The sequence below is a fragment of the Anoplopoma fimbria genome, chromosome 14 (genome assembly GCF_027596085.1).
Source record: "Anoplopoma fimbria isolate UVic2021 breed Golden Eagle Sablefish chromosome 14, Afim_UVic_2022, whole genome shotgun sequence".
NCBI classification, from domain to species: domain Eukaryota; kingdom Metazoa; phylum Chordata; class Actinopteri; order Perciformes; family Anoplopomatidae; genus Anoplopoma; species Anoplopoma fimbria.
This window is the reverse complement of record NC_072462.1, coordinates 22,301,156-22,328,831: the sequence shown is the minus strand read 5'-3', so window position 1 is coordinate 22,328,831 and position 27,676 is coordinate 22,301,156. Positions and strand designations below refer to the sequence as shown.

Below are 27,676 nucleotides of genomic sequence, written 5' to 3'. Positions count from 1 at the left end.
TGAAAAACAACCACAGATTAAATGCCACAATAAGAAACAGATAAAAGCCAGAAGGCCCTTGAAGGGTCATACACCTGTTTAGAAAGAAGAGGGTGTTTAAGGAAGATTCTATGATTTTGTGGAATAAGTGAGGAGCAAATTTAAAGAATCAAAGATAATCTTAGTGCATTTATTTTTAAAACATTTGCAGTTGAACTCATCTAATCCAGTGTAATCTCATTAGGAGAAGCTAAATCCAGGTAACTAGGCTGACAGCAGAACACACATAAAAGTTCTGCCCGTTGCCAGTCCTAGGTGTGGCTTCAACAAAGTGGCACCTCTCTCCACATACCAATGAGGGACACCCAGTGACCCAGTAGACAGAGAGCATGTCCACTGGGAAGGTGGCTGTTATTACTGGGCTGGGACTGGGTGTGATGCTGGTCATCCAGAGTGGAGACCTGCTGGACTATGTGGGCTACTGGTCCCCCATATGGAGGGCTGTGGTCTGCATGGTCGCAGGAGGTTCCCTCCTCGCCATGCACTGGCTGCACGGCCTGCTCCTCGGGCCCCTGGAGGTGCTCAGGGGCCCGGATGATGTCGGGTACATCGCCGAGGACGGTCGCTCCAAAGCCCAGGCGGCCAACGAGGTCCGCCGCAGGAGGAAGACCGGAGAGCTGCCTCCAGTCTACCCGAACGGCTGGTACCGAGTCCTGGACTCACACAAGCTGCAGATGGCCGAGGTCAAAAGTGTCTCTATTCTAGGTATGTCAATTAGTAACTAATTACTTCTTAAGGCATGGAATAACTAAAGTAACAAGCTGCCATAGCAGTATAGCTTGTATTTAAGTATAGTATTAAAGCCTTTGCTGGACAAACATGACCACCAGTAGACCCCAAAGAAGCAATAAGAAGTTGTATTTTATTTTGAAAAAAAAAGAATTAATTGTAACAAAAAAGAAAATGGTTCTACTTGTCAGGCTGCCTGAAAGCCAGTGTTCTAGTGGGACAGGGAATGAAGATGCTGACACTGCAGCCCCGTCTACAGGAGCTGAGGTGTTCAAGGACCCACCAGGATATTAGGGGAGGGGAGGACCCAGACTGTTTTGTCCCATTGACCTTAACTATGGGGGTCTTTTTTTACTGTGGTTTAGTCATCATAAGGATTGTGGGATATAACAACTTATTATTGCTTCTCCATTCCTTCCTGTCAGGCTGCACAACCAGCTCTGCTCCCAGCAGACCACATGACACATGACAATAATAACATGACAATAAAAACCTGTGCAATACATTACACATTACACTGTGCAATAATAGTTAAAAAAGTTAAAAATAGTTAAAATAGTTGTTGTTTTTTTCTCTGTCTGTAAATATAATATTTCAGTTATTGTTGTTTTTTCTACTGTTTTTTTTTTATTGCTTATTTATAATACTTGTTTTATTTTATTTTTATCTTGTCTTCTTCTACTATGTCTCTTGTGTGCACTTTACGCTACGCTGTTGTAAGTCTGCAAATTTCCCCGCTGCGGGACTAATAAAGGATTATCTTATCTTATCTTATCTTATCTTATCTTATCTTATCTTACTACCATAAAAACCAGAAGAGCTCAAGAGGGGTGTGTTAAAGGACAGTCAGATATTTCTAAATCATACCTAGATAGGCATCCTATAATGTTTAAGATAGAAGTATAGGCATACTTTGTGATTGATTTGAATTGGCTGTTGAAGTTTAACTCTGAGTTCACTATCACACTGATACTTCATGCACATGTTTTAATACAGGCAGAGTCAATAGTCATCAGTGTCCCTGAACCCTCTCATATGAACCTTTGCTCTGGATAATAATGGAGAATATGAGCTGAATTTCCCAAAATTCAAATATCATACAAATCAGCTTCCAAAGACCATTCAACATAAAACAAAATAGAATAATTCCGAGGTGCACTGAAGAAATCTACCTCAGTTAATGTATTATTTCTTAAATGATCTCAAATATGAATGAATTATGATGCTGTACCTTCATTGTAGGAGGAGCAATTGTTAATACAGATGATCCCTGTTTTATTATTCCTTAAAGATTTATTTTAATTAAGCACTTTTTCAGTTCTGCAGGTTTTTATTTGCCACTGCTGGCCTTTCTACAACCCGGATGTTTGTGTCTATATCTGATCTCTCAGGTAGCAGTGTAGTGAGGCTAAGTTGCCAGGTGAGGGAAGCTCATATTACAAAGTTTTTTGGGTATTTAAAGTACAATTTAGAAACCTAATGGCCTACTGTCTTTGTTGGAGTAGATTAGCGCCCAGGGTGCTTGGTAACGCTTTGCTCTCTTTAAACAAAGCCTCATCGTTTAAGGTCAATCAAGCTTTAATCTTCTTGTTTGGTTTGAAGGTGTCATGGAGATGGAATATTGAATTAGGACATAATGGCAGCAAAGCAGCAGCTAACGATTTTTTTCAATATCAATCAATCCGCTCATTCCTGATTAGTCTTTATAGCTGATTAACGTTTTCGTCCAGGCTATAACATTTCTAATAAATATAGTGAACTAGTGAAATTAGAAATTCCCAGAGCTAAGGAGATGCCTTCAAATGTCTCGTTCATAGCCTTTACAGATTACAAGTAAAGGACAAATTTATTACATACAGATAAATCCAATTATATTGAAGTGTCCTATGATTGATTGAATTAAGAGCACTAGCTGACCTCTTTGTCTTGGTGTTTATGGTGATCTGACAACCAATCTACCATGCATCAGGTCTATCCATGATCAAATGACAACTCATCATTCACAGCTTTAAAGCTTTGAATATTGCATATCTACATCACTGTGACTCTTACTAAGTAAGTTTATATTGATTTCACACACCGATATGGGATTTATTTCGGCAAACTTTTATCGAGGCGTGGGAGTTAAAACAGATACGTGCCTCCCATTTTAGATATTTAATCCTTGTGTTGATGTGCGGATGGACTGTTTCATCTCTTCAGAGCAGTTCTTTGAGTTTGAGTTCAAAAAGGTTTCAAAGAGCATGTGGCGCTTTCATGTTTCTCAAACACCATCACCTGCCATTAATGAATAAACAGGGTATGAAAGGTTTTTTACTTGAGAAAGACATTCACCAGTCAAAAGAGACACCTGCTCTTGCAGAGAGAATCAGCATATACTACAGCTAAAACAAATTATATTTCTTTCACCAATTAATCTAATTATTTTATCTATAAATTATTTTAACAGTTATGAAAAATGTCCATCACATGTTCTCAGCTTGTCTTGACCGAAAGTCCAAAACACAAACAAATTGAATTGATAAAAAAAATAAGAGAAAAGCAACAAATCCTCATATTTGGGTGTCATTACTGAACTACTATTTCCCAATCAAGAATGAATTGTCATACTTACTATTGAGAAAATGTTAAGGTTCATGCTCACCACTCTATATATCTGATTTTATAGAAAGAAACAGTGTAGCAGACAGGCAGCAACCTCCAGGTCAAAGAAGTGAAGCCAGAGTGGAAGAGTCCTAAACTTGCATTCTTTCTAATGGCCAGCAGGGGGCGACACCTCTGGTTGCAAAAAGATGCTCCATTGACCCTGCATCTCCCTTTCGTTATTGTAAACAATAATATGCTTTCTATTGCTAGTTTCAAGTCTTCTTCAATACAGCATGTTCATTTAGTAAATTATGGTCTATATCTAATAGTATGTTTTAGGGCGGGGCTACCTTGTGATTGACATGTCACTAACATGGCGTTGTCCAATCTGGGTATTGTCTGTGTTATCCTCTTACAACTTCAACCCTTTCACAGTGTGTTTTCAGTTCATGAAAGTAACATAGTTGTACTTAGCTCCACCCTCTCCTGTCACCTCTGGTTCCAAAAACACAAGATGCCGACGGCCAAAATGCCAAACACGAGGCTTCAAAACGGCTGTCCACAAACCAATGAGTGAAGTCACAGACTTTGTCACTTCTTATATACAGTCTATGGTAGCAGACCTGTTATTACAGCTCCTACACGCTAAAACTGTGTGTGGAAGAGGAATTAATTAATTAAGTACAGACTGTGTGATGCCTTCCTGTCCATGACGCTAAATATACAGATAGAATTTCCAAAATGTTCTCCCCGCTTGTTCCTTTCAGTCCAAGTTCTCTCTCCGGCCCCCCGACATTTCCCTGTCCCCCATTTTGTTAAAGCCATCACAACACCTCCCTTCAGGATCTGTATCATGGAGTGGATGACAGCAGTGTCTCGCTCCTAACTTTTCTCTGCAGTCATCCATTTACATCATATATTAAATTCCGCCTAGTTAGTCTTTTTCCCCGGTGCTGCTCTCACTCATTGGTCCAGCTCTGCCCCACAACAGTCTGGGAGCAGCAGTGCAGTGCTGTGTCACCCCTCATTACATGAGCCTTATTTTGGATTTCTAGGCACTGCTAGAGCTGGCTCAGTGGTTACTGCAGTCACCCAGGCTGTGCTAATCTGGGTGTAATCTGAACACCGCAGGTCAGACAAAGGTCAAGCCAAATACAGAGAGCTACCATACAAAGTGGGTTCCCAAACCTACTGTACTGCAGCTGTAATCTATACCGGTAACCCAATCTGACAAGTTTGATCATCTAAAGCAGTGACTTCTTCACTTTTTGCTGCTCTTCCTTTGCAAAAGACAGTTAGACAGTGATACGATGGTGGCCAACGTTGTAGACAGCAGTGCACTCCCTTTACACATCGACTGCACCAGTTTTCACTCTTATTGTCTCGTTTGCTAAAATACAAAAACATCTGAATCATTCCAAAGATGTTCAAATCACATCAAAATTCTACTCACAGGGGTTTTAATGATTGAGGAAACGTTTTTAAATTGCCAACAAGAAACACATTAGGAAAAGGGAACACCATATTAACATCTGTGGCAGCGTTTGGAGGTTCTCCATTTATTTCAAACTAAAATGTTTTGGGCGCCTGTTTGTTTGTCACAGTCTTCTTTATCATTTAGCCACAGCAATTACTGCTTGTTCTAAAATTTTACATCAGCACAGGGACACAGTGTACACTATCTCTGTCTGCCAGTGGCTTCAGGAATAATTGCTCTGGGTGCAGGCTCCTCCACAGAAATAATTGGAGGAACCATGTTCTAAGGAATCTATGGATGGTCGCTGCATGCTTATCTTCACATTGACAGACTAATTGCAAACATACTGAGACAAGAAATTGATGTTGCGCAATTCAGTGAAATGCATCAATCATTTTTGTTGTAATAATTTGTACTAATACTTAATTCTCAAATATGGAGTATAACATTACAACTGTATTAAAAATTGGCAACTCATTCATGAAAATACTTTTTGTCCCTGCTATCATTAATTGCCCTATAGGTGAACAGGTGGCAGTGTTTCGGGGCCAGGATGGGAAGGCCTACGTGGTGGATGCCTACTGCCCTCACCTGGGGGCCAACCTGGCCGTGGGAGGACGGGTGGTGGGAAGCTGCATAGAGTGCCCATTTCATGGATGGCAGTTTCGGGGGAACGATGGCAAGTGCGTGAGGATCCCCTATGCAGAGAAAGGTATGAAGACGTGATGTCCAATGATTTTGGGCATATTCATAGGGTTGTTAGAAATTAATTGAAATATCACCACATCTCAGGACTGTGGTAGCTTGATTGGGTAGATTATTTAAAGACTAATAAAGTGTTTTACAGACAAAGCTCTTACTCATTCATTATCTTAAATATTACACATAACTTCACCCTTTCACGTACATTGCTTTTATGTCTGATACTGTCGTTAATTATCTCGACAGTAACGGCGGCCCCTGTAGAACAGAATCCTCTACAGTTGAACCCAATCGTTCACCTGCTTAATGCTAATTGCAGACAGGTGTGCTTCAAACCACTTTATAAGGCCTTACCTCAGATCTGCACATCCCTCTGCTCTCCATCCTCCATGCATTGTTTTCTGAGAATGTGAGCATGTTATCCTTATCTGTTTATTTGCATTTCTTTTTTCGGTCTATTGAATATTTTAAGATAAGTATTCATTGCAATTCAATCCAGCTGGTAATTGTTCAGTATTTATTTTTTGTTATTCATTTTGTGCTGCGGGAACCAGGTTCTGGATAGACAATAAAACTCAGAAAACTGCAGTCCTTGTCAATGTCTCTTTAATTTGAGAACCTTAGGTGGTCAGCTAAGTTTGCAGAACTTAGAAGAGGAGTGTAATACCTACTGTTTCTTTAAAAGACTAAAAGTTAAAAGCCTTGCTAGTAGCCAACAGAACCAACAAGATCTCGATATTTATCCTGTTTTCAGAGTCAGTAAAGCACAAAGTTTGTCCTGAGGGTGGTGCTACAGGATATCTTTTAACAGATGTATAATGTCTTACTTCCAACATTTTGTTCTGTCTGGCGGCGCAAGAGAGGCTTATATATTTCTGTGTAGCATTGAAGATATTGGGACTACAGTTGTGCTTGCAGAAAGGTTAAGGGGTCAGCAAAGAAGATTAAGATTCAAACCCTGGAGAACATGCATATTGACAGCAAATGTGAACAAATGATGTTTAAAACTTGACATAAATTTGTGTGAAAATTGTGCCTCTAATGATAATGTTTTGTCCTTAGGGGAGCATAAATATGATCACTTAACAAACTGACTTTTTATTATTTTTTAAAACAGTATTTAAACATTAAATCAGCTAAAGCTGTCTAACCAAAAGTCAATAGACCAGTATTGTTTGTTGCTCATATGTGAATAGACGTTGGCAAAGACTGATATCCACTACTGTATGAAGTGGATTGTCAAAATTAAATGCTACCAATTTCCCTGTATACATGTTCCCTAAAGAGACTGCATGGTTCACATTTGGTTTCATTTGTCATTCAGTGCCAGAGTTTGCCAAGGTGCGCTGCTGGCCCAGCTGTGAGGTCAACGGCCAGGTCCTGGTTTGGTTTCACTGTGACGGAGAAGATCCTCAGTGGGGCGTCCCAGAGCAGCAGGAAATCACAGAGGGCCAGTGGGTCTATCGGGGGAGAACGGAACATTTCATCAACGCTCACATAGAGGTAGGTGCATATGTGGTTTTATGTGTACAGCATGAAGATGTAGTTTGTTTGAAGATGAAAACCAATTTGTCAGCTGTCTCTTCTTTTTTCATAAATGATCAATGCAGCTGTTAAAGGACAGTTCACCCCAAAAACAAAAATACGTATTTTATATCCCCAAAACTAGGCACACCAAAACAATCTAGACTGATAAATAGCAGCTTAGTGGAAACAAATTGTATATTTTATTTGGGGGTGACCTGTCCCTTTAAGTGAGAAAAAAACATTGTCCCTCTCTGTTTCTGACCATTAGCTCCCTCCAACTCTTTACCTTCAGTTATACATAAATTCAGTATCAAACTTCCCAGGCAGAGAAGGTGCTTTTGTTGCCAAACTTTTAACACATTCACAATAATGGGTCATGGTGACCTCTTTGCCCTGTAGGAGATTCCTGAAAATGCAGCGGACATCGCTCACCTGGCTCACCTGCACACGCCGGGTATTGCCAGCGGAGTAGATCTGCGTTACACTAACAGCAAAACCTGGGAATTTTTGCGGCATGACTGGAAGGTAAGGAACTAAAATATGTTACACATGGAGGTGGTGCTTTTACAATGCTCAAAGTTCAGAGATGCCAAGTTTTTTTTATGCTATTTAGATTTTGAATGGTACAGAATATATTTATTTTGAACAGTGCATCTCTGTGTCTGAATGCCACTGTATGAACTTTGACTGTGTCTATGCTTGTGTGTGTTTTATTCAAGGTTCAGTGGGAACCAGAGTCAGAGCCCAACAAGCATTGTTCTCAGATGTTGGTGAAACATGCGCTGACTGTGTTTGGATGCCACTGGCCTCTGCTGGATGTTCGCGTTGTGGCCAGACAGGTACCGTAAAGACAACTTTAACATGGCGTCTGGCTGTTTGGAAAGATTTTTCTTTGTGCAACTTTGAAGCGTCCATGAAAACAGTACAGAGCCCAAAGGATGTGAGCTGTGTGGTAACAAAAGCGGTTATGTAGAACAATGACGGGCTGAACTAAGTGTTCTCACAGGTACAGCTGAGAAAATGCTGGGCCGATGCAAAAAACAACACCACATGCATTAGTTGTCCCTGGGACATTAGCAACCAAATGTGCAGTCTGTGCCTTTTCATCTTGCAGATTTAATTATATATGATAAATAAGTGTTCCCTGAAACCACTAATCTCCCTAGTTTAACCAGTTGCAGCAGGCGGAGAAGGATCCCTACACAAATGTTGCTAAGGCGTAGTTACTCTAATGCGGGCGTGAGTGGACGGTTAGCAGCATTGTTATAGGATGAAATTAGATACACGACTATATGAGAGGTGGTTATTATTGGGCCTAACAATGCATGTAAAAGCATTGTTCGGAAATAAATCATAGACGTTCAGGTCCGATCAACAATGAGTACAAAATATTTTGTAAGATGGGCTTGTGTTAAAGTTTCTATAGGGACTTTGAACTGGTTATATACCAGTCTAAATGTCATACTAATAACTCTATATGACCTTCATAAGTAAACAAGACCATCAGTGAGAAGATTGACTATTTCTATGTAGTTATTCTTAATGCTTGTCATTGGTGCCACTGGGTCAGATTCCGCGCAAAATCAGATGAAATCATGCAGGTTCTGCAGAAACTGCATGAACTCAGCCCAGACTCCAGCAGCAACCAGCACACTGTGGACACACCCAGATCTGGCTTCACTGTGGCCTTTGTCCTGCAGTTGGAGCTCTTGAGGGTGGTGGAGGAAGCTCAGCACCCTGCAGCATCCTGTTCCTTTGCCACGCTGCTGATTCGCCGGTCTCCGCTGTGAGCCAACACCGACAGCGAGCTGCTGGAGGCCTAGACCTTATTGCTGAGCCCACTGAATAGGAGAGAGTCACTGGAGAGCCAGGACTGAGTGTAACAAACTGTCAGAATCTGGTCTGGTTCTCCTAAACGCTACCCCTTTTTCGTCCACATGGACCGCCAAAATCAGCACAAAATGAAAGTTCCTTGTGGTAGCTTTAAATAACTGAAAATATATTTGACAACAATTTCAAATTGATGTAAATGATCAATACACAGGTTGCGATGACCAAACATTTGTTTCAGGTGGGTCCAGGATTGGTGTTCCTGCTGTTTGACCACAGCTTCTTGGGCCGAGGTGTTATCCTGCAGTGTGTGACTCCAGTGGAGCCTCTGCTGCAGTGTGTCTCTCACACCATCTACTACCAGTCTAATATCCCTCCTCTGGTGCCCAAATTCATTCTCAAAGCAGAGTGCATTCAGGTACAGCACGCTCTCACTTTCTACCATTACTCTTACTTAGTCCTTCATAGATCACAAATATTTCTTGGTAGTAAGTTTAAAATTCAGAGTTGCTCTGATGTGAAGAATCATTGTGTGCTTTTGCCTCTAACTCTGCATTTGGGTTCATTCTGCCTCCTCATTGCCACCAGAAGCAACACCACAAAGTCACAGAGAAGGTGTAAATGGCTCTCATTAAACTTGATAATTAGCTGTGTGGCGAAGCGGAAATAAAACAGTCACTGTTTTAACAGAAAACAGGAAAATTAATTAGTCAGCTCAAAAGGCAAAGATAAAAATATTTTTCTGGATGATAATAGTGGTTAAATTTACAAGATATACAATGTGTTTTAACACAGAAAACCTGACAAATGCTTATATGATGAGTTTATTTACTATTTTTAAGAAACATTAACATGTTCTTCTACAAAACCTTTTTTTTTTTTCATTAAACAAAAGAAGCCACATTTCCCAAATATCCTGTCTAAAAACCAGCAGCGTAAAAGAACTTCACCTAAATAATAAAGTCTTTAACTGGCAAAATTATGACTTAAGTCAGGAGCTATTGATTTGTGAATAACTTTTATCTTTACAAGGACCTTGTTTTAACTTTAAGGCTTTGGTCAGCATCTGTAATTTTCTACAATTGTTCTAAAATGTTGATTGTGCGAAAGCTCAAAAAAAGAATAGTTAAAAAATAATTGAATTAAATCATAATGACATTTTATTTCTCCGTGTGGTATTAAGACAAAGACCCACCGTTTTTAGTGTATGTGAAGAGGTGGAGTGTGTACTGAAATGCCAAATCTCAGCAGTGGATGGAGCAACAGGGTGGAGTGACATTTAATCAACACTTCACTCAGAAATCCCTGCTGATAAATTATAAAACATTAATGCAACAAGACGGTAGAAAATACAGATAGCTTTTTAAGTCACTATTTAAATCATTAAGTACTGTTTAAGCTTCTAATAAATTCAAAATAGTAAAATTAGCCAATGACGAATCACGTTTGTTAATTCATATTCATGTTGAGCCAGTGTTTGCCAACATTTCTGTCCAGTGACTGTCTCCTGTTTTCTTCTGTGTCTAGTTTGAGCGTGACGTGATGATCTGGAACAATAAGAAGTACATCTCCAAGCCTCTCCTCGTCAGGGAAGACTCAGCCATCCAGAAGCACAGGCGCTGGTTTAGTCAGTTCTACAGCGAGAACAGCCCGCGGCTGCAGTACCAGCGTGACACTTTGGACTTTTGACCTCCCTGAACTGCAGAGAAGATGTCAGGTCAGGGTTGACATTAATCAGAGGTCCCCGAGGAGGGAGTCCACTATTGATATTTGTATCTGTCACATACAATAAATTAAAGGAGGGAAGGAGACCTGACTTGTTTGAGAGACAGGACTCTTTTGAAAGCTTGAACCTTACGTTTACCCTCATGTCCTCCTTTCTTTAAGTCTTACTGAAGTGGATGATGTGACCTCTATATACGCAAGTGCCAACGGCCGTCACGTCGCCTGGTTGGACTGGTACAAGGAACTGAATGGGTTCATCCCATACATGTGAGATTTTGGTGAACCAGTGCTAATATACAAAGCAAGCAACACTGAGAAACACCACAGTCCCCTCGCTGTATCGTTGACAAGACCATTAGATTCTCAGAAATCTGCAAAAATGTGATTAATTCCATATACTGTGATGCACATATAACCAGCAACTTTCTTGTGATTGAGTGACTGTTCCAGCTGATTTTGTTCTTTGTCTGTATGTATGATACGGGCCAATATAAGCCACGCTATGATTTAATATCAGTTTTATATCTCACTTTTGGATTTTAACTTTGTTATAAAATATTAATATGGCTTTTCAAACTGTGAGTTTAAGTCTTTAGTGTGTGCTCACACTGGCTAATGTCCCGGCCGTGGGTGTAATGGCTGGTGTATTTGTTTTCAGATTGATATCTCAGGGTACTCAACAGCCGGCTGATAGAGATTTTTCTGGTCCCAGCAGTGTGCATTGACAATATAAAGTACCACTTCATAAAAAACATGATACTTTGACACCAGGAAAACTTCAGTTAGACATTGGATTAAGAAAAAACTGTGTGGGTTAGTACTGCATCATCAGGCGGAGGATTTGGGTTGGCAATAATCTTTATAAACATGATTCTGCATTCACGTGTAGAATCTGTAGGCAATGGGACATTATTAATATGTTCATTATTATCACCATGTTGATGAGGCGGATTTCTATGCAAACAGTATCCAGCAGATACAGGGGAACAATTTAATTCATTTGGAGCTCTGTTAGTAGCAACCTAATGAATGGAAGTGCAACATTTACCCTCACCAAAACAGTAAAGCTGCAGGATGGCTTTACCCCGTTGAGTTATCCCCTTCAAATTTAAGCACCAAAGTCATCCATTGACTTTATAAAAATATTGATTGCCACTGCTTGAACACAGAGGATATCGGTCATATAATCTCTCACAAAGGGGCAAATAAGCATATTTATGAATTGTTGAACTGTTCCTCTTACATGCATATCAGTTTGATAATGTGGCCCAGATGTTGAATGATGAAATGATCCTTCATTGTGACATGATATTGATCTCGGAAACAACAACATTATTGACCCAAATTGAACAGCTTTAAAGGAATAATAATGTGCCCCTTAATTTTAACCGAATGAGACACTGAGATAAAAGTATAAAGCTGGGCTTTTGCAAGCATGTGAAAACAATTACACCTTGTACATCTATAGCAGTTTCAGACCTGATAATTTATGTAAAATAAAGGGCAAGTGCTCTTAATACACCTTTTGTGTAGTATTATTATTATACATCAATATGCAGTGTAAACACATCTTTTTATTTACTCCCTGTTCAGGTTGTCTTGTTACTGACTTAACACTGATGACTTCAGTGCTGTGAGGCTTTACTAAATGGCACTGTGCAATAATCTTCAGTTAGCGTTGAAGGGGCTGATTGTATGTGATGATGTGGCATTATATTTTAATTTCCACACGATTGTCAGATGGTCATAGAGGAGAGTCGACACATTTCCAAGCATACAACCAGCCGTGTTTGAAAGCACAATGAATACCAAACGAACTCCACTCTTCTGCTCCCTCTCGACATTAAAATGTATTATTTCTTTTGTCTCGGGCTAATCTACAGATGTACTGTTTATTTAAATATGCAGAATAAATCTGTCTGCCTCGCACTTATGTGTTCGCTCATGCATATCTCAACTTGCAGAAGGTTTCCCGTGGCGCTGAATGCGCGTTAAATTGAGTGGAATTGTGAAACGTTCACTGTACTACTTGGCTAGTGGCACCTCTCTGAGGCTCATGTTGTTGCTTAGCACTCCTTATCTGTGAATATGCTTATCTTATCTGGGGTTTATGGTGGGAGAGGACTGTGCTGCCTTTATTGTACTGAAGCATTACATCAACATTTGGCTCACTCAAGCTTTTGTCCAGGCAGAAAGTAGGTTTGCTGTAATGAGGAAACATGTTGAGCTTGTGTTAGGGCGGTGTTAAAAGTATAGAACAGACTGGAAACAGAACTTATTTTAGGTATGAAGAAGAATGGCTGAAGAAAGAGTCATTGCAGATGAGCAGGAAGCTGTTGTTACACTGGAAGAAAAGCACCTGGAAGCTACAGAGGACACCTGTGTCAGAGCTTTCTACGCCACGAAGGGTGATCAAGGAGACGAGAGCGACTCAGTCACACAGCCTCTGCTCCGGGACACACATCAGGATGGTGTTTATGATGAGAGTCACAAAGCAGGCACGCGAACGGCGACAGATGGGGCTGACAGAGAGACATCTGCTCCACAAGCGCTGGACTCGGCTGGCAGGGATGAGCTGGGCCACAGTGGAAGTGTCGGGAGTTTGTGCAGTGACAGCAGCAGGCACGAGTGCCCCATCTGCAGCGAGCTGTTCGAGGCGCACGGAGATCGCCGCATGACCTTGCTCCACTGCAACCACACCCTGTGCCACCACTGCGCAGCCTGCATCCTGAGGCGGGCCAAGGACCAGAGCCGACTGCAGTGCCCTTTCTGTCGACAGACCACCCCGTTCCCACAATGGGAGATCAGACGACTGCAGGAGGAGTCGTACGGGGGCGGCGTTTATGACCCAGGGCCGGCCGTTGTCTTCAGTCCTGGCCCCGAACCTCAGGCCGTCCCAGAATCCCCTCTGTGCTGCTTTGCTTTGGACATGCACAGAAATGCATGCTGCGTCTGCCCGTCCTTCCTCGTCGGAGGACTGAGGCTGACCCGACCACGCTACCTCTGCATCTCCATCACTGCCCTGCTGCTGCTCTTCCTGCTGCTGCTGGGCATCTTCCTGTACATGGTTGTTTCTGTTATAATGCTGTCCCTACTATTCACCAACGGATAAGCTCAGAGATTATCATCAGTTGTCTCTGCAAAGTCTTTTATGAATACACTGCCTGTCAACTGTTTTGATACGAGCACAGATATGTGATATTTGGGGGAAATGCAAGCATTTGCATGGTTGTCACACTGAACAGGGAACATACAGTGTGGTTCTGAGGAATATGTTTTTCCTTAAAGCAGTTATTCTGCTATCATATGTCATTTGTACTTCCATTGTTTTATTAACCTTATTTATAATCTTTCTTTTCACATGCCCCGATTATTCCAGACTCACCTTTGGACTGTATAACAGTCTTCTACTGTAGATATTATAATTGGAAGAAATCCAATTTGGAGTTGGTTAAAGCCAACTTGACTCCTAAATAGGATAACTTCAACGTTCACATGAATAATTAGTTTTTGTATTGTAAAGGTATTAAAAAAGGAATTCGGCATTAAAAAGGAATTCGGCATTATAAAGTTCATTGTACAACATTTTTTGAATATCTCTCTAACTGAAGGGATCCAGTCTCTTATCAGTTTGTCAACCTCTGACTTTCGTGTTCTTTGAAGAGTGCCTCTGCTTTGTTCTGTAGGGTTTGGTGCCACAAATAAGTGGAGGTTTGGCATTGGATCAAAACTCTTCATATCTTTCTGGGTCTCGTATTGACCTACTTCTTATCAGAACTGCTCGGATGCTCTCTGCTGTGACTGCTCCAAATTCGTAGAAACAAAAAACCTAACTTGATCTCCTTTCATAGTGCGCACGAGGGAGACTTGGCCTGACAATTTAATCCTTTATATCCTTTTTATTATTTCAAAGAGATCAAGAAAGAGGGCAACGATGAAAGCTGGAATCAAAGCACTGATTTGTTTCTTCCTCTTTTTTTGTTTTGTTGCTGATGCACTTTGATGTTTGGCGCCACGTATCTGTGCTACTAAATGGATACATTACCATTCATGCTCATTTATAGACTAGATTTCTGTTGAATTGTGATGTGTGTCAGTCTTTTTTGAAATTCATTCAGAGGGAAACTATAAAGCTTCAGCTTTGGTGATTTATGCTTGCAGCATCCGCAGAGGTGGCGACTGTCCGCACGGCCAAAGGGACAGCCCTTTAAGAAGCTTTGAGAATGTCTGTGTATAAAAGATCCAAATGTTTCATCGTCAGCTGAAGATACTGTCCTTACAGAGAGTATAACTGAGGCTTTACACACATAACTACAACATCGGCAGTTTGACTACAGTCAGGAACCCGTTATGTTAGTATAATGTGAAAGGAGTCACTCATAGTGACAAACCCAAAGAAAATGGCCACTGACTCAGAGGCTTCTTTGTCCATTTTGGATCTTTGTTTTGATTTCTCGATAACTTATGCAACTCTGCTCTCATCAGAGAGCAGTTTTAAACCTCTGATGAACCAAGTGCCACAGTCAGATATTTTTATGGATTTACATTCATGAGGTGGACATCAACACGACTCATGTAGATAAATGAATGTTACTTTTGCTCTGTTAGCTAAATGTGTGAACTCTAGACATGTTAACCGCTTTAAAAGTGAAAATATGTCTTAGATTGCCCTGCTGCCCCCAAATGGACAAAAATAATAATAAAAAAACATGAATTTGTGCAGCTTTAACAAATGAGCCCTAATATAAGTAAAATAAATGCAGATAAAAGTCGTATGGGTTTCAAAAATGTATATAATAAATGTCATAATTATCCATGTTAAAGTTGTATGTTACAGAGGGGAAATGTAACTTTGGTTGAAATTTTGTGGATATTCTTGTGTTAGGCATTATTAGTAGGTCTGCTTGATTTTATATCTTTACAAAAGAGCCAGTATTTTTTGATGGAGTTTTCAAGACTGGAGGTTTCTACTATCATTGGTTGATTGGCTGTAAAGTCTAATGCCAATTATGATGCAAAGGTAACAGCCAAGACCCTATTCTCCCATATTACTTATAAAGTACTGCTCTAATAAAGAATATACATGTAAGATATATATATATGGCTTGGGGAAAATGATGTAGAGACTCAATAACGCTGTATTGTTTAAAAAAATAAAAACAAGTCTGAAGCACTCTTAGGTCCAAAGACTATGCACATTCTCCAAGTAAATTCCATATGCCTTATATCTAAATCAAATACTGTATCCATTTAAAGAGGAACAGGGTCATCGTTGTGTCTTCATAATAACATGTCCGTCTGTTTTCCTGAGGTCCAATCCTCTCCTGACTGAGTTGAATGTGTCAATTACTCAAGAAAGAGATTTGGAGCCGACAGGCCTCTCTAACGTAAACTGAGAATTGATCCACATTGATCCGGCCTGCATCCCCCCCTCAAGGTTTTGCAGCACGTCAGCCTGGGTCTAAAATCTTCTCTGCGGCATGAATACTTCAGCTCGGCCTCGAGACGAGCAAGCAAGCGAGCACTGAGGGGGCTCGCACATTTATAATTTATGCGAGGGCTCTTCTTTACATGAGAAACACATCAAATAGGCAGGCATCCATCTGCAGATGACTCATTGAGGCAATCCATTTCCAAGACTCTGTGTCAACGTACTGGCAGAGCGTGACCTGTTTTTCTCCTGGCTTCAAACAGATAATGTGGGCATCCAATCACCGATGTACATCAGCTCCAATGTGACAAGCATATATTCAGTATGCTATGGTGACCTACATGTATATGTTTATGGTGCGCCTCTTCACGCTATTCAACTCTGATATGTTCAGGTCAAAGCAAATGTGTTCTGAAAAACGCTCTCCACTGACGCAAAGAGCAACACGAGGAGCTGAAGACACCCAGTTTGCAGACAAACGCGCTGCTGTCGTGCTAATCTCTTAAAAGCATATAGGAGTTCAAGTGTGACATGCTCTGTCTGCTCCCCTCTGCTCCCACTTTGTGTTTCAAACATTGGTGAGTCTTTAATTAAAGACTCTTTTAACCATTTGAAATAATAATAAATAATAATTTAAATTAAAAAAAGCCTGTTTTTCATCAAATTGTCACACCAAGTCCTATTCAGATTGGATCACTTTCATGAAAAGGTGGGGGGGGGGTTTCAGTGTTGCAAAAGCAAAGTGTTATCACCATGGCAGCAAAAAAAAAGGAAATTATTTTAATTTGAAATCAGTTGAAAAGAGATTAAAAATCACTCAGACTACTCGCTTAAAAGTCGTTAAACCTAATTTAATTGTTTAAATGGTTTAGTTGAGTCATTCTCTAATTGGTGTACATTTAATTTCCACTGGTGATATTCATATTTTTCTAACTAATTTCCTAAAAAAATAATATTTTACCTATCAAGGGAAAACACATTCTAAAATCAAACATTTTGTGCACGCTAATTCATTTAGCTTGAAGTTCCTAAATTGACAGTTCTTGCATTTCCATTTTTCAATTGAGTGGGTCATTTAAATAAGCATGATCTATTTGTGAATTATTTTCAAATTCTTAATAATTCAATTTCATGTTCAAATTATATATAAATAGTTCAGTTTATTATGTTGGCAATAGTTCTGTTAACCATTTTACTAACACAACATCCCCATGCAACTAAAAAGGGTTTGTCCCAAAAGCATGTGACCAGCATCACTGGATGTCCAAAAGGAGTCAATGGGCAGTAAAAGCTGGTCTGCATGAGCATATTGGGCGGCAACCGCCGCTTCTGAGAAGTGAAGTCAATGCTGAAGTTCATGAAAACTGCATTCTTTATAATGGCCTAATCTGTTTGCAAAGAGAAGTCAAATTGCATGGAAGTCTATGAGAAAACGACCCTACTTCTCATGTGATTTGTTACCTCAGACTACATTGTAAACATGAGTTTATGGTCTCAGTCTCTAGTTTCAAGTCTTCTTCAATACAGCATGAAGTTCATTTAGTAACTTATGGTCCATTTCAAGCCAAATAGACCATAAAGCAGGGTTAGCTTTAGGGCGAAGCTACCTTATGAATGACAGGTCGCTACCAGAGCTATATACGGCTTCTCTACGTCACTCCACCGCAGGCCCAATATGGTCACTTCCATTCACTGGTTGCAAAAACCAAGATGGCGACGGCCAAAATTCCGAACTCTAGGCTTCAAAACTGCAGTCCATGAACCAATGGGGGACGTCAAGATTACTAAATCCACTTCTTATTTACAGCCTATGGAGCGTACCCAAAACATTCTGTCAGGCCGAGCACAACCTGAGCAGACACCACATCTTTATTTTCAGAGCCGTCTGCAGAAACCCTCAAACATCCCAGCTCTAGTTACACTGGGCATGTGCCATACCCCATAGCTCAATACCTTGTTCCAGCCTTCATTCAGTAGCCTTGAGTATGTCAATTCGCTCAGTGGCGGCCATTTTGAGTACATTCTGGTGATTTCTGATAAATATTTAATCATTAGTAGGTTTACATTTTTAATGAATTATTGTCCCATTTAGAGTCAGGTTTACATTACTCTTATGATTCTCATTCAAATATATGTTTAAATTGAAGGTTAACCCGATAAAAAAATCTAATGAGTAATATATGACATGACATCAACCTTTTTTGGGGATAAAGCACATTACAATTGTATTTTTTGTTTATGTGAAATGCACAGCGATGCTATAGTTTTGGTAATAAACAGTCACTGTCTGGTGTAGTTATAGGAACAAAGTTATTTTTATTGAGAAGGCTGGTGCACATTGTGTTTAACTTTTTCATTTGTTCAGCTAGCTAGCCTCACAGTGAAAACACAAAAGCAGAATATGAAGATAGATGTATGGTGTCTGCAGAAAGGGGATGCGGGTGAAAAAATACAGAATGGCCATTTTTTTACCATGACAGGAAAGGAGGGTGAGGAGATAAATGAGACACACCTGTGTGCAGGGGGAGGGAGAATCAACTAACCAAAGCAGCGTGGTGGAGGAGTGAGAGGTTAAAGGAGATGTTTTGAGGTCTAATTCAGTTTCTGGAAAGCTTTGCTATAAAAATAACCCAAAGATGACAAACATTAAGTAAACTGAGTAGCAAGTGATCCAAGCCCTGGCTGCATTCGGTAAACCTCCGCAAGGCTCTCTATCAGAACATGGCTCTGCTAGAGATGCTGATCCAGGGAGCAGGTGGAATGAATGGAATCTTGTTCAGCTACATCTTGGACCTGTTCTTTTCAACTGTGTAGAGCCATAAAGATAAGTCTTCTTTATTGCAACCCTCCAGGCTTCTCCTTCTGAATTTCATTTCTCTTGATTTAATGGGCAGCACTTTTGAAACACACACAAACACACAAAAACGTCCCTCTTCTATCCCTGCAGAGGACTGAGTGGGTGGTGTACGACTCTGTATTACAAAGTGTGGGCGGCAGCACAAAGTGTGAACTCAAGAGTGTGTCCGTGTGTGGATCACTAACGTACAAAGCCTGCGATCATCTTTTGTATGTTAGACCGACTGAGATGGAGAGTCTTTATAGGACCCTCGTGTTGTGTTGCTCCTCCAGCAAATGTCTTACATAATGACTGCAGAGCATATTGGTGTCTTTATTGGTGTGTGAGTGGTGGAGGAGCGGGCAGGAGGAGAGGAAGAGGAGGGCTTCATAACCTCACTTAATAAGGAGGCCAGCGCGCCGTCGGGGCCATCCAATAAGTGGTGAGATAACAAACGGGCTGTGGCAGGCATGCAGCGGCGGGGAGGGGAATCATTAGGTGCTCCGTTCAACACCATTCATTTTACATTTATTTTCAGCGGTTTTGATGGTGGCAGGGTCTTGTCTCCTCCTGTCTGGTATTCTGGAGGCAGTGTGTTTCGTGGATGTGTTAACTTCTGCTCATTCACTTCAATGGAAAAAGGCCTTTGAAAGTGGATGATTCTCCAGAGGGACACTGTGTATCCAGTCAGACCAGCCAGCCTCAGTTTTCCCAAAACGTTCACAGATTTTTCATGTTGCTTTAGCACTCTTGTGTAGTGGATACTTTGATCTTTTTTCCTTTGAAACTATAATATTGTTGTGTTCCATTTTAGGTGATTTCTTCCTCTGTTGTTCTTTTTAATTGGTTAATTTTGTGACTGCTGCAATTTCATGCCACGACTGTTATTTCACTGGTATTATTTAAATGTTTTTGTCACTGTCCAGTAAAAAAAAAGACACTTTCGGGTTCTACTGATGGATTCAATGCACCTCTATTGTCTAAGAAAAGTCTGCTGCAAAATTGACAAAACAGTCCTCTAAAAATTAAGCTGAATCACAGACAAAGGATCTGAAAATCTAGTCAAGTGAACAGAAATGAATTGAGAGTGGAAATAATGTTAACAGATATTCTGAGATGTGCTCACAGTGCTGCTTTGTGTTGACTATAATAATAAAAAATGCATGCGTTACTGCAGGATTGGTGTCCATACTTTCAAAATGCAGGTAAAACGTATTTATTTTCACAGTGCACCTATATTATATAGTGTCTGTCTTAATAACAGAAAACCAACCTCAACAAATCATATTTGAGACAAGCTCATTAAAGCAAACAGCCAGCAGATGATGACTGTTGATTTCTTAAGCCTTGTGATTAATTTATCAGTTCACTGCAACACAGAGAGACACCAGTGTTGTGTGATTTATAATTCAGAACGCTGTGCGATGGTTTTTAAGCCGGCCTCATTTCCCAAACACCGTCTTCAATCGCAATAGTCAAATATCTGACTATTAATAATCAAGATGAAACCATAAACGGCCGTTTGAGTGGTTAACACAATGGGTCCCTCTGACTAAATATCTTTTTATCTTTTCATATTCGTGTGCATGTTCGTTTTGTTTCCTACTGTGATGAATACACTCACTGTCTGCTTGTCAGGGACTATTTCCACCGTGTAAAGATGTGTGTGTGTGTGTGTGTGTGTGTGTGTGTGTGTGTGTGTGTGTGTGTGTGTGTGTGTGTGTGTGTGTGGAGTGTTGTAAAAAACCTTGTTTCCTAGGTAACCAGGAGGTTGACTCTGCTCATGTACCTCGCTTCTCCCAACAGTTCCCGAAACGCTCCAAAGCGAGTTATTATACAACATCCACCACAAAGCATGCTGATCTCACTGCACCATGCATGACAGACAGACAGTCAGACAGACAGACAGACAGACAGACAGACAGACAGACAGACAGTCAGACAGACAGTCAGACAGTCAGACAGTCAGTCAGACAGACAGTCAGACAGACAGACAGACAGTCAGACAGACAGACAGACAGACAGACAGACAGACAGACAGACAGTCAGACAGACAGACAGACAGTCAGTCAGACAGACAGTCAGACAGACCGGTCCACCCCGTGTTAAAGTGTGCCGGCTGGACCGAGGGACACCACTGACATGCGGCTTGATTCATGAGCTGTCCACGGAAGCCGGACGCAGCGTGCTACACCGCAACTCAGACTCTCTCTCTCTCTCTCTCTCTCTCTCTCTCTCTCTCTCTCTCTCTCTCTCTCTCTCTCTCTCTCTCTCTCTCTCTCTCTCTCTCTCTCTCTCTCTCTCTCTCTCTCTCTCTCTCACACCAAAGCCCGTGTCCATGGCTCAACTCTGACCTGAAACCCTCTAGATTGGAATAACCCCCCTCCCTCCTCCCTCCATCTGCTCTTGTGCAATCATTCTATTTTAGGGGAACATCTCCCAGCCGTCTGCTTGTCATTACACACACACACACACACACACACACACACACACACACACACACACACACACACACATATATGCAAACCTCCATGTGCGCTGCCTTGATGAGGCCTGCCATGTCCTGTTATGACTAGCATGGTGCTCGGGTGGATTCTGAACAAGTAGGTACATTTATGTTTCATACGATCGGCTTCCACTCAGCAGCATCATCAGCACCATCAGCATCATCAGCATCATCAGCATCATCATCAGCAGCACGGCGGGAGCGCGCATCATCACCGCAGCGCGCGTGCACGGCTGTCAGGACCAAGGACAGCAGCCTCTCATCCCGGATTGACCAGTCAGCGTCCTATCGTCGAGGGGGGTGGGGGGGATGATCAGTCCTCAATAAGGACACAACCGGACACAACCCACAGCTGAGACGATGGTCTGGACTCCTCCTGCTGCACCGTAGGGAGGTTTGAGCAAATTCTGCAGAGGAGAGCAAGAAAAAAAAAAATGTGGACAATGCGGGTTTGGACGTCCCACTTTGCCAGAAGCCCCTAATATGAGCATGCACATTCCTCCGCATTGCTCATAGATCCACCTTTTCCTCCCCCCCCCTCCCTCACACCGCCCACCTGGATCTTCTCTGCAGTCGAGCATTCAACCGGCCGAAGCCGAGCTGCTGCCCAGAAGCTGGTGGAGCCGACCCGCCACCGGGGAGAGAAGCGACCGGGCTGCACCGGGTCGGTTGTTGGCCCACACGATGCGTCTGTTCCTGCTGGCGGTGCTCCTCTCCTGCTCCTGCGCTCGGGCCGGCTGCGAGCCGAAAATCGTGAACATCGGGGCCGTGCTGAGCCAGAAGAGATACGAGCAGGTCTTCAAAGATGCGGTGACCCAGGCCAACCAGGTCTACGGCAGGGATAAATTCAAGCTGACCGCCATCTCTGTAACGCACAAGCCCAACGCCATCCAGATGGCTCTCTCCGTCTGCGAGGACCTCATCTCCAGCCAGGTAGGTTAATCAAACACACCGTCTGAATAACCTCTGCAGCATAACTCATATTGTCCATGCAAATAACTGTTAAAGATGTTTCTGTTAGACTACTCATAGTGTTTAGGGGGCGGGTAGTGGAGAGCAAGGTAGTTCTCCAATCAGAGGGTCGGTGGTTCGATACCCGGCCTCGGCAGTCGATGTGTCCTTGGGCAAGACACTTAACCCCAAGTTGCTCCTGAAGGCCATCGGTGTGGACTGGATGATGAATGTTAGTTAGAGTCTGATGGTGGCACCTTGATGGTAGCCTGTCATCAGTGTGTGAATGGGTGAATGATATGTAACATACTACTGACTGTAAGTCGCTTTGGAGAAAAGCCTCTGCTACATGACTGTAATGTAATGTAATGTAGTCAGGAGAAAACCTCTGTGCCTTGCATTAGAAAGTTGGTTCTTTAATGAGACGTGACCTACATGTCATAATCAGGTGTGTTTTCTCACTCGAGGCCCCCTGAAGTGGGTAAAAGACCAGGATGTTTATGCAGAGCCTTGAGCTCTAAATCCAGACTAGACAGCTGTCTATTTCTCCAAAGCCTCACACTATTCAGCATGAACATATAAGTAATCAGCCCATACTTTACTACAGGCCTGTCATTTGTCCAATTTGGCACCCTGCGCTGCATTTGCACACAGTCCACTTTGTTTAGTTCTAATACAGCGAACTCCCCACGGACCCATCTGTTTTGTACAGACATTCAGAAATAGGCTCTGGTTCCGGGCACATCTCGGATGAGAGGGCAACTGTACGTTCCAGGACACACAGCTGCACATCCACTGAACTGCAAAGAAAGCATCGAGGAGTGAAAATGTGCAATACGTCGTATACAATTAAACAACTTGGCTTTCAGTGCGTGCGTGTGCATGATACCATTTTGGCAGGACAGAGTGGCTCACACAGCGGAGGACAGGTTCTGTATGTTGGTCTTCAGGGGTGGATCACCCACTCAGCTGCAGTCTGTATGATATGATGCGTTGGTAACAAGAACAGATGTTTTTTTTTAATTAGGATATTAAAAAGTGCATACAACCAGAGGCAAAGATTTGAAGATCTAACAAACAATACATATTTATACATAAGTAATGAACGATGAGAGTGTATGCGCCTTTTTGAGAGTTGTTGAACCATCCTTTCATGTGATGTTATAAGGCTTTGTTATTATATATATATATATATATATATATATATATAAAAGCCAATGTTATGTCACACAGCATGTTGAGGCGTGAAGTCCCTCTCTCGCTTCTGTTTCTCCCACACACATAATGATGCTTCATGCGAACAAAAACACCCCCACAGCTTTAGTGCTGCTTTCATGTCCTCGGTCCTCTGCTTAGTGCAATGAGTCTAATTGATGCAGGCTTGTAGAATATTACCGTCGCACCCATTTTCCCGTAACATGTTCATCCAAAGTATGAGCTTGCAATCCGTCCACCAACAATGGTCCAGCAATCTTAAAAACTAAACATCTCTCTTGTAGAAATCAGACAGACATCACGCCTTATTTAGACAGAAGGTCCGTGGAAGGTTCAGTCGGATGAGATTGGCTTGCAGGCGATAACAGTTACTGAGAAGGGAAGTCTGTGGCAGATGGAGGAGTAGATGCCTGGGAGCAGTCCTTGGATGATAGACCTCATTTTTGACCCAGCCATACGGACTGCTCATATCCAGAAATCCATCCCTGCACAGCCCTGCCAGCTTTATATTTCTCTTCCTTCAAATCACATTTCTCAAGACTCGGTTCACAGAATTGTTTTTTTTAATTACAAACATGGCCAGCTTTGACTTTGCTTAATGCATGGATTACACTAAACCGAACAACCACAAATTAATGTTGGTCTGCAAGCCCACACAGTGAAGACATTTTGAACAAAGGAACAGATTTCTTTGCTCTTCTGTTTCTTCATCGTATGTTATTTAGGCATCCAGGTTCAAAAATGATATTTTTACCTGTTATACAACGGTTTAGAGCAGCAGTTGCACCGACTAAAAGATGACAATGTTTTTATTTAAAGTGCACACAACTTTAATTAAAATGTCTCAGCCGATGCTGCAGATCAGGCAGAGCGGACAGATGCTCAGGGGCTCCAAATGCCCTCAGTGTGTCAATCAGAAAGTGATCAATTTTTAACATTCTTATACATCTATTTAAAATGTATTAAGGTCCTGTTCGAGACAGCAACAGCACAGACTTACTGAATATAAAATTTCAGGTCACAGCCTGAATTTGATTATCTTCACTTCTTCCTTTGTACCTAATCTTGTTGCTTTTTTTTCGAAAACAGTGTGTACTTGAATAAATTAGCATTTATTCCGCCAATCAAATATGTTGAACGTGGAGGAGCTCAAAACTCTCCCTTTGTGCCCTGGTTGACAACCCGACCCTGGTTAAGTGATCTCAGCTATGCTGAAATGAAGGTTTTATATAATAACTGTGTATATAAAATGCTGTTTTGTGTTAATAAATCGAATGCATTCAATACAGTTGCAGTAAACATATGGTTAACGTTGAGTTTGAACGTGAATTCAAACTGAAACACTGGCTTAGGTTTAGGCAATAAAACCACTCAGTTAGCTTTAGGTAAAAAACATCATGGCTGGGCTTAAAATAAGTACATAATCTTAGGTTTAGGCAACAAGACCACTTAGATAGGTAGTAAGATAAACACAAAACAAGGCAAAAAAACGTCATTACCATTACTTTGGGAGACAAACACTTGTTCCTGCTTGATTTTCTCTGAACGTCTAATAATGATGATTATGATGGGATATTGCAGTTACATTAAAGCCGTCTCAAACTGACTCTAAAGGTTGCCGGTAATAGACGCCCAGGGTCATGACAAAGTGTTGCTAAGCCTGCAACAAAAATATACACTAGACAAGACTGTTTTATATATGTTTAGTCTTTGTCTTAGCTGCTTGATACTTCATTTACCAAGAAGGATAATGGCCGTTCTGCAGCTTCCCATGTGACGCTTTTGTACATGTTGTCTGCAAAAATTATAAAACATGTACGTAAGAACGATTCAAGTCTATATTGGACACCTTTAAGTCTTAAGTCTTTATCAGAGAGCGAGTAGTGGTGTTTTCATTTAGTCTGAATGCAAGTTTCAGAATGACTAAGTGTTGTTCTTCTGTGCATCTGCAGGTCTACGCTATCCTGGTGAGTCACCCTCCCCAGTCCAATGACCACCTCACTCCAACGCCTGTCTCATACACTGCAGGCTTCTACCGCATTCCCGTGGTGGGGCTCACCACCCGCATGTCCATCTACTCGGACAAGGTGAGTGACGGACGAGAGAGAGAGATACGTAAAGAGAGGCAGAGAGAGCGAGAGAGAGAGGAAAACAGGAAGAGAGTGAACGGAGAGCGATGGAGTGAGGAGCTCCCCTGAGGCGGCTTCAAACGCTTCCGAGATTAAACGTCCCATCACTGTCCATTAGAGGAGCTGTGATTAAATGGGTTTCCAGCTGAAAATTGAAAGGACATCATTAATAATGCCTCCGACCTGAGTTATGTTTTTACGAAACACACGCCACTAAAATGAAAACTTTAAAGCAATCACATAAATAAAATACCAAGGACTTTAATAACTCAATTTAAAGCCTATTTGAGTGACACTTCTTTGCAAATTAAAGGGCATTCAATTCAAACATTTAAAGGAGCCAGAGAGGTCCGGGAATAGATTGAGGTTGCTTTTTACAGGATGCTTGTCCTTAAGTGAGTTAGTTTGGCTTTAATGATACCAACTTAAATTGTATCATTAATGCATGGTGTCCCTAGAACAAATTCAGCTCTAGGGATTTCAACTTTTAATATATTCCACATAAATGTCATAAAAGTGCACTAAATGGCCAAAATGGCTCTGGGAGGATTTTCATTCAGCCTCATGAGCATTAGCAAAGTCAGCCACTGATGTTGGGTGATGAGGCAGGCTCACAGTCACCGTTCCTAAAAAGGGTTCTGGTCAGGACTTTGAGCAGGCCAGTCAAGTACTCCAAAATATTTGTGCTCCAAATTACACAGCAAAATACTTAAAGAACAGTGCATCAAAGTGTTTCCTGATGTAGTGTCTTACAAAACCTTTAACAATCCCCACTGGAAACATTAATATTTTGTATGATGTTATAAAGCTTTGGTTAACGTTTGGTTAAGCTTGGGCATAAAAACGACTTGGTCAGGGAAAGGTGATGTTTCAAAGTACTTAGTTGACCCTCTCACAAATACTGGTCACTACAGTGGACGGCTAATTAAAAGCATGTTTCTCGTGAATGTATAGGTCTTGATGGCCTAATTGCCAGTGCACACACTGCCAACCACTGGCCAGTCCTTGTAAGTGCAACACAAATGGCTCAAAACCAAGATGGCCACCGGACTGCCAGAAACCAGACACGTTACCAATTTAGGATTATTTTCCCAATCCTTCTCTGGAGTGCTGCAGGAATGAGTCCTGGGTTAAGAGATTTTAACGTTTAGTTTTACTAAACAAAATATGTCTGTTAATACCCCTCTCATGAATTTGGAAGCTTTTCCGCATCTTAAAAAAAAAGGGGTAGCTAAATGAGACTTCATAACGTCATCACACCGAATAGTCTGCCTTTAGACTACTGGTGACGTGAAGTCATGTGACTGTGATGATTAGTTGGTTTATAGCCTAGCGTCATCTGCAGTAACTTTTTTGGCTGTAAATCAATTAATTTCTATGCATTGGATTGAGCAGTAGCCTTTTAGCCTATAATATCTTAAAGTGTGGACATGTCAAAAAAGGCCTTAAAAATGGCATGTTTCAAAAAAAATAAAAGGTCCTTTTTTTCATGCCGAAAGAACAATAATTAAGATCAATCCTCATTGCAATTAAATGGCAGTTTTGCACAAATTATTTAGAAGAAAAAAAATTGTGCATTTGCCATAAAAAAGCATTTGTATTTCTACTTGGTGGGAAGACTTAAATAACCCTTGAAAAGGTAAAAAGTCTCCCCTTGTGGAAGGTTTTTGTCCATTTATTTCTAAATGTTCTGCGCAACGAGTCATGCATTCAAAATGAAGCTGTTATGGACAGCTCCACAATAGTTAATCTCTACTTCCTGCCTCCTGCTCCCCCCCAGAGTATCCACCTGTCCTTCCTGCGGACGGTCCCTCCCTATTCCCACCAAGCGCACGTGTGGTTCGACCTGATGCGCGAGTTCAACTGGAACCACATCATCTTGATAGTGAGCGACGACCACGAGGGGCGGGCCGCTCAGAAGAGGCTCGAGACCCTCTTGGAGGAGAGAGAGACAAAGGTGAGATGCTCCGGCTCCCAGGCCCTCCTCCCCCCT

At 41.5% G+C, this 27,676-nt stretch overlaps 2 protein-coding genes across 4 annotated transcripts in view; both read left to right on the top strand.

Moving 5' to 3' along the window:
- Positions 1-368: 368 nt before the first annotated feature.
- zgc:92275 (cholesterol 7-desaturase nvd) lies at positions 369-11,106 on the top strand. The gene is made up of 8 exons (XM_054613135.1): positions 369-744; positions 5,355-5,543; positions 6,858-7,036; positions 7,460-7,585; positions 7,780-7,899; positions 9,132-9,308; positions 10,418-10,607; positions 10,778-11,106. Exons 1-7 carry the CDS (start codon positions 369-371, stop codon positions 10,577-10,579), a joined length of 1,329 nt encoding a protein of 442 aa, XP_054469110.1. The 3' UTR covers positions 10,580-10,607; positions 10,778-11,106.
- A 10,966-nt stretch (positions 11,107-22,072) lies between these two features.
- The window catches only part of grin1a (glutamate receptor, ionotropic, N-methyl D-aspartate 1a), a 32,090-nt gene continuing 26,486 nt past the window's right edge, over positions 22,073-27,676 (top strand). For all 3 annotated transcript variants that reach the window (XM_054612532.1, XM_054612531.1, XM_054612530.1), the window contains exons 1-3: positions 22,073-22,321; positions 25,507-25,641; positions 27,464-27,640. In XM_054612532.1, coding sequence (XP_054468507.1) covers positions 22,073-22,321; positions 25,507-25,641; positions 27,464-27,640 — 561 coding nt within the window. The remainder of the gene's footprint in view (positions 22,322-25,506; positions 25,642-27,463; positions 27,641-27,676) is intronic.

Bases quoted from the DNA above. Each gene is read 5' to 3' on its own strand.
- zgc:92275 (XM_054613135.1), top strand. From the start codon at position 369: ATGTCCACTGGGAAGGTGGCTGTTATTACTGGGCTGGGACTGGGTGTG. The intron at 745-5,354 runs GTATGTCAATTA...ATTGCCCTATAG, and splicing joins CAAAAGTGTCTCTATTCTAG to GTGAACAGGTGGCAGTGTTT. The intron at 5,544-6,857 runs GTATGAAGACGT...TTTGTCATTCAG, and splicing joins GATCCCCTATGCAGAGAAAG to TGCCAGAGTTTGCCAAGGTG.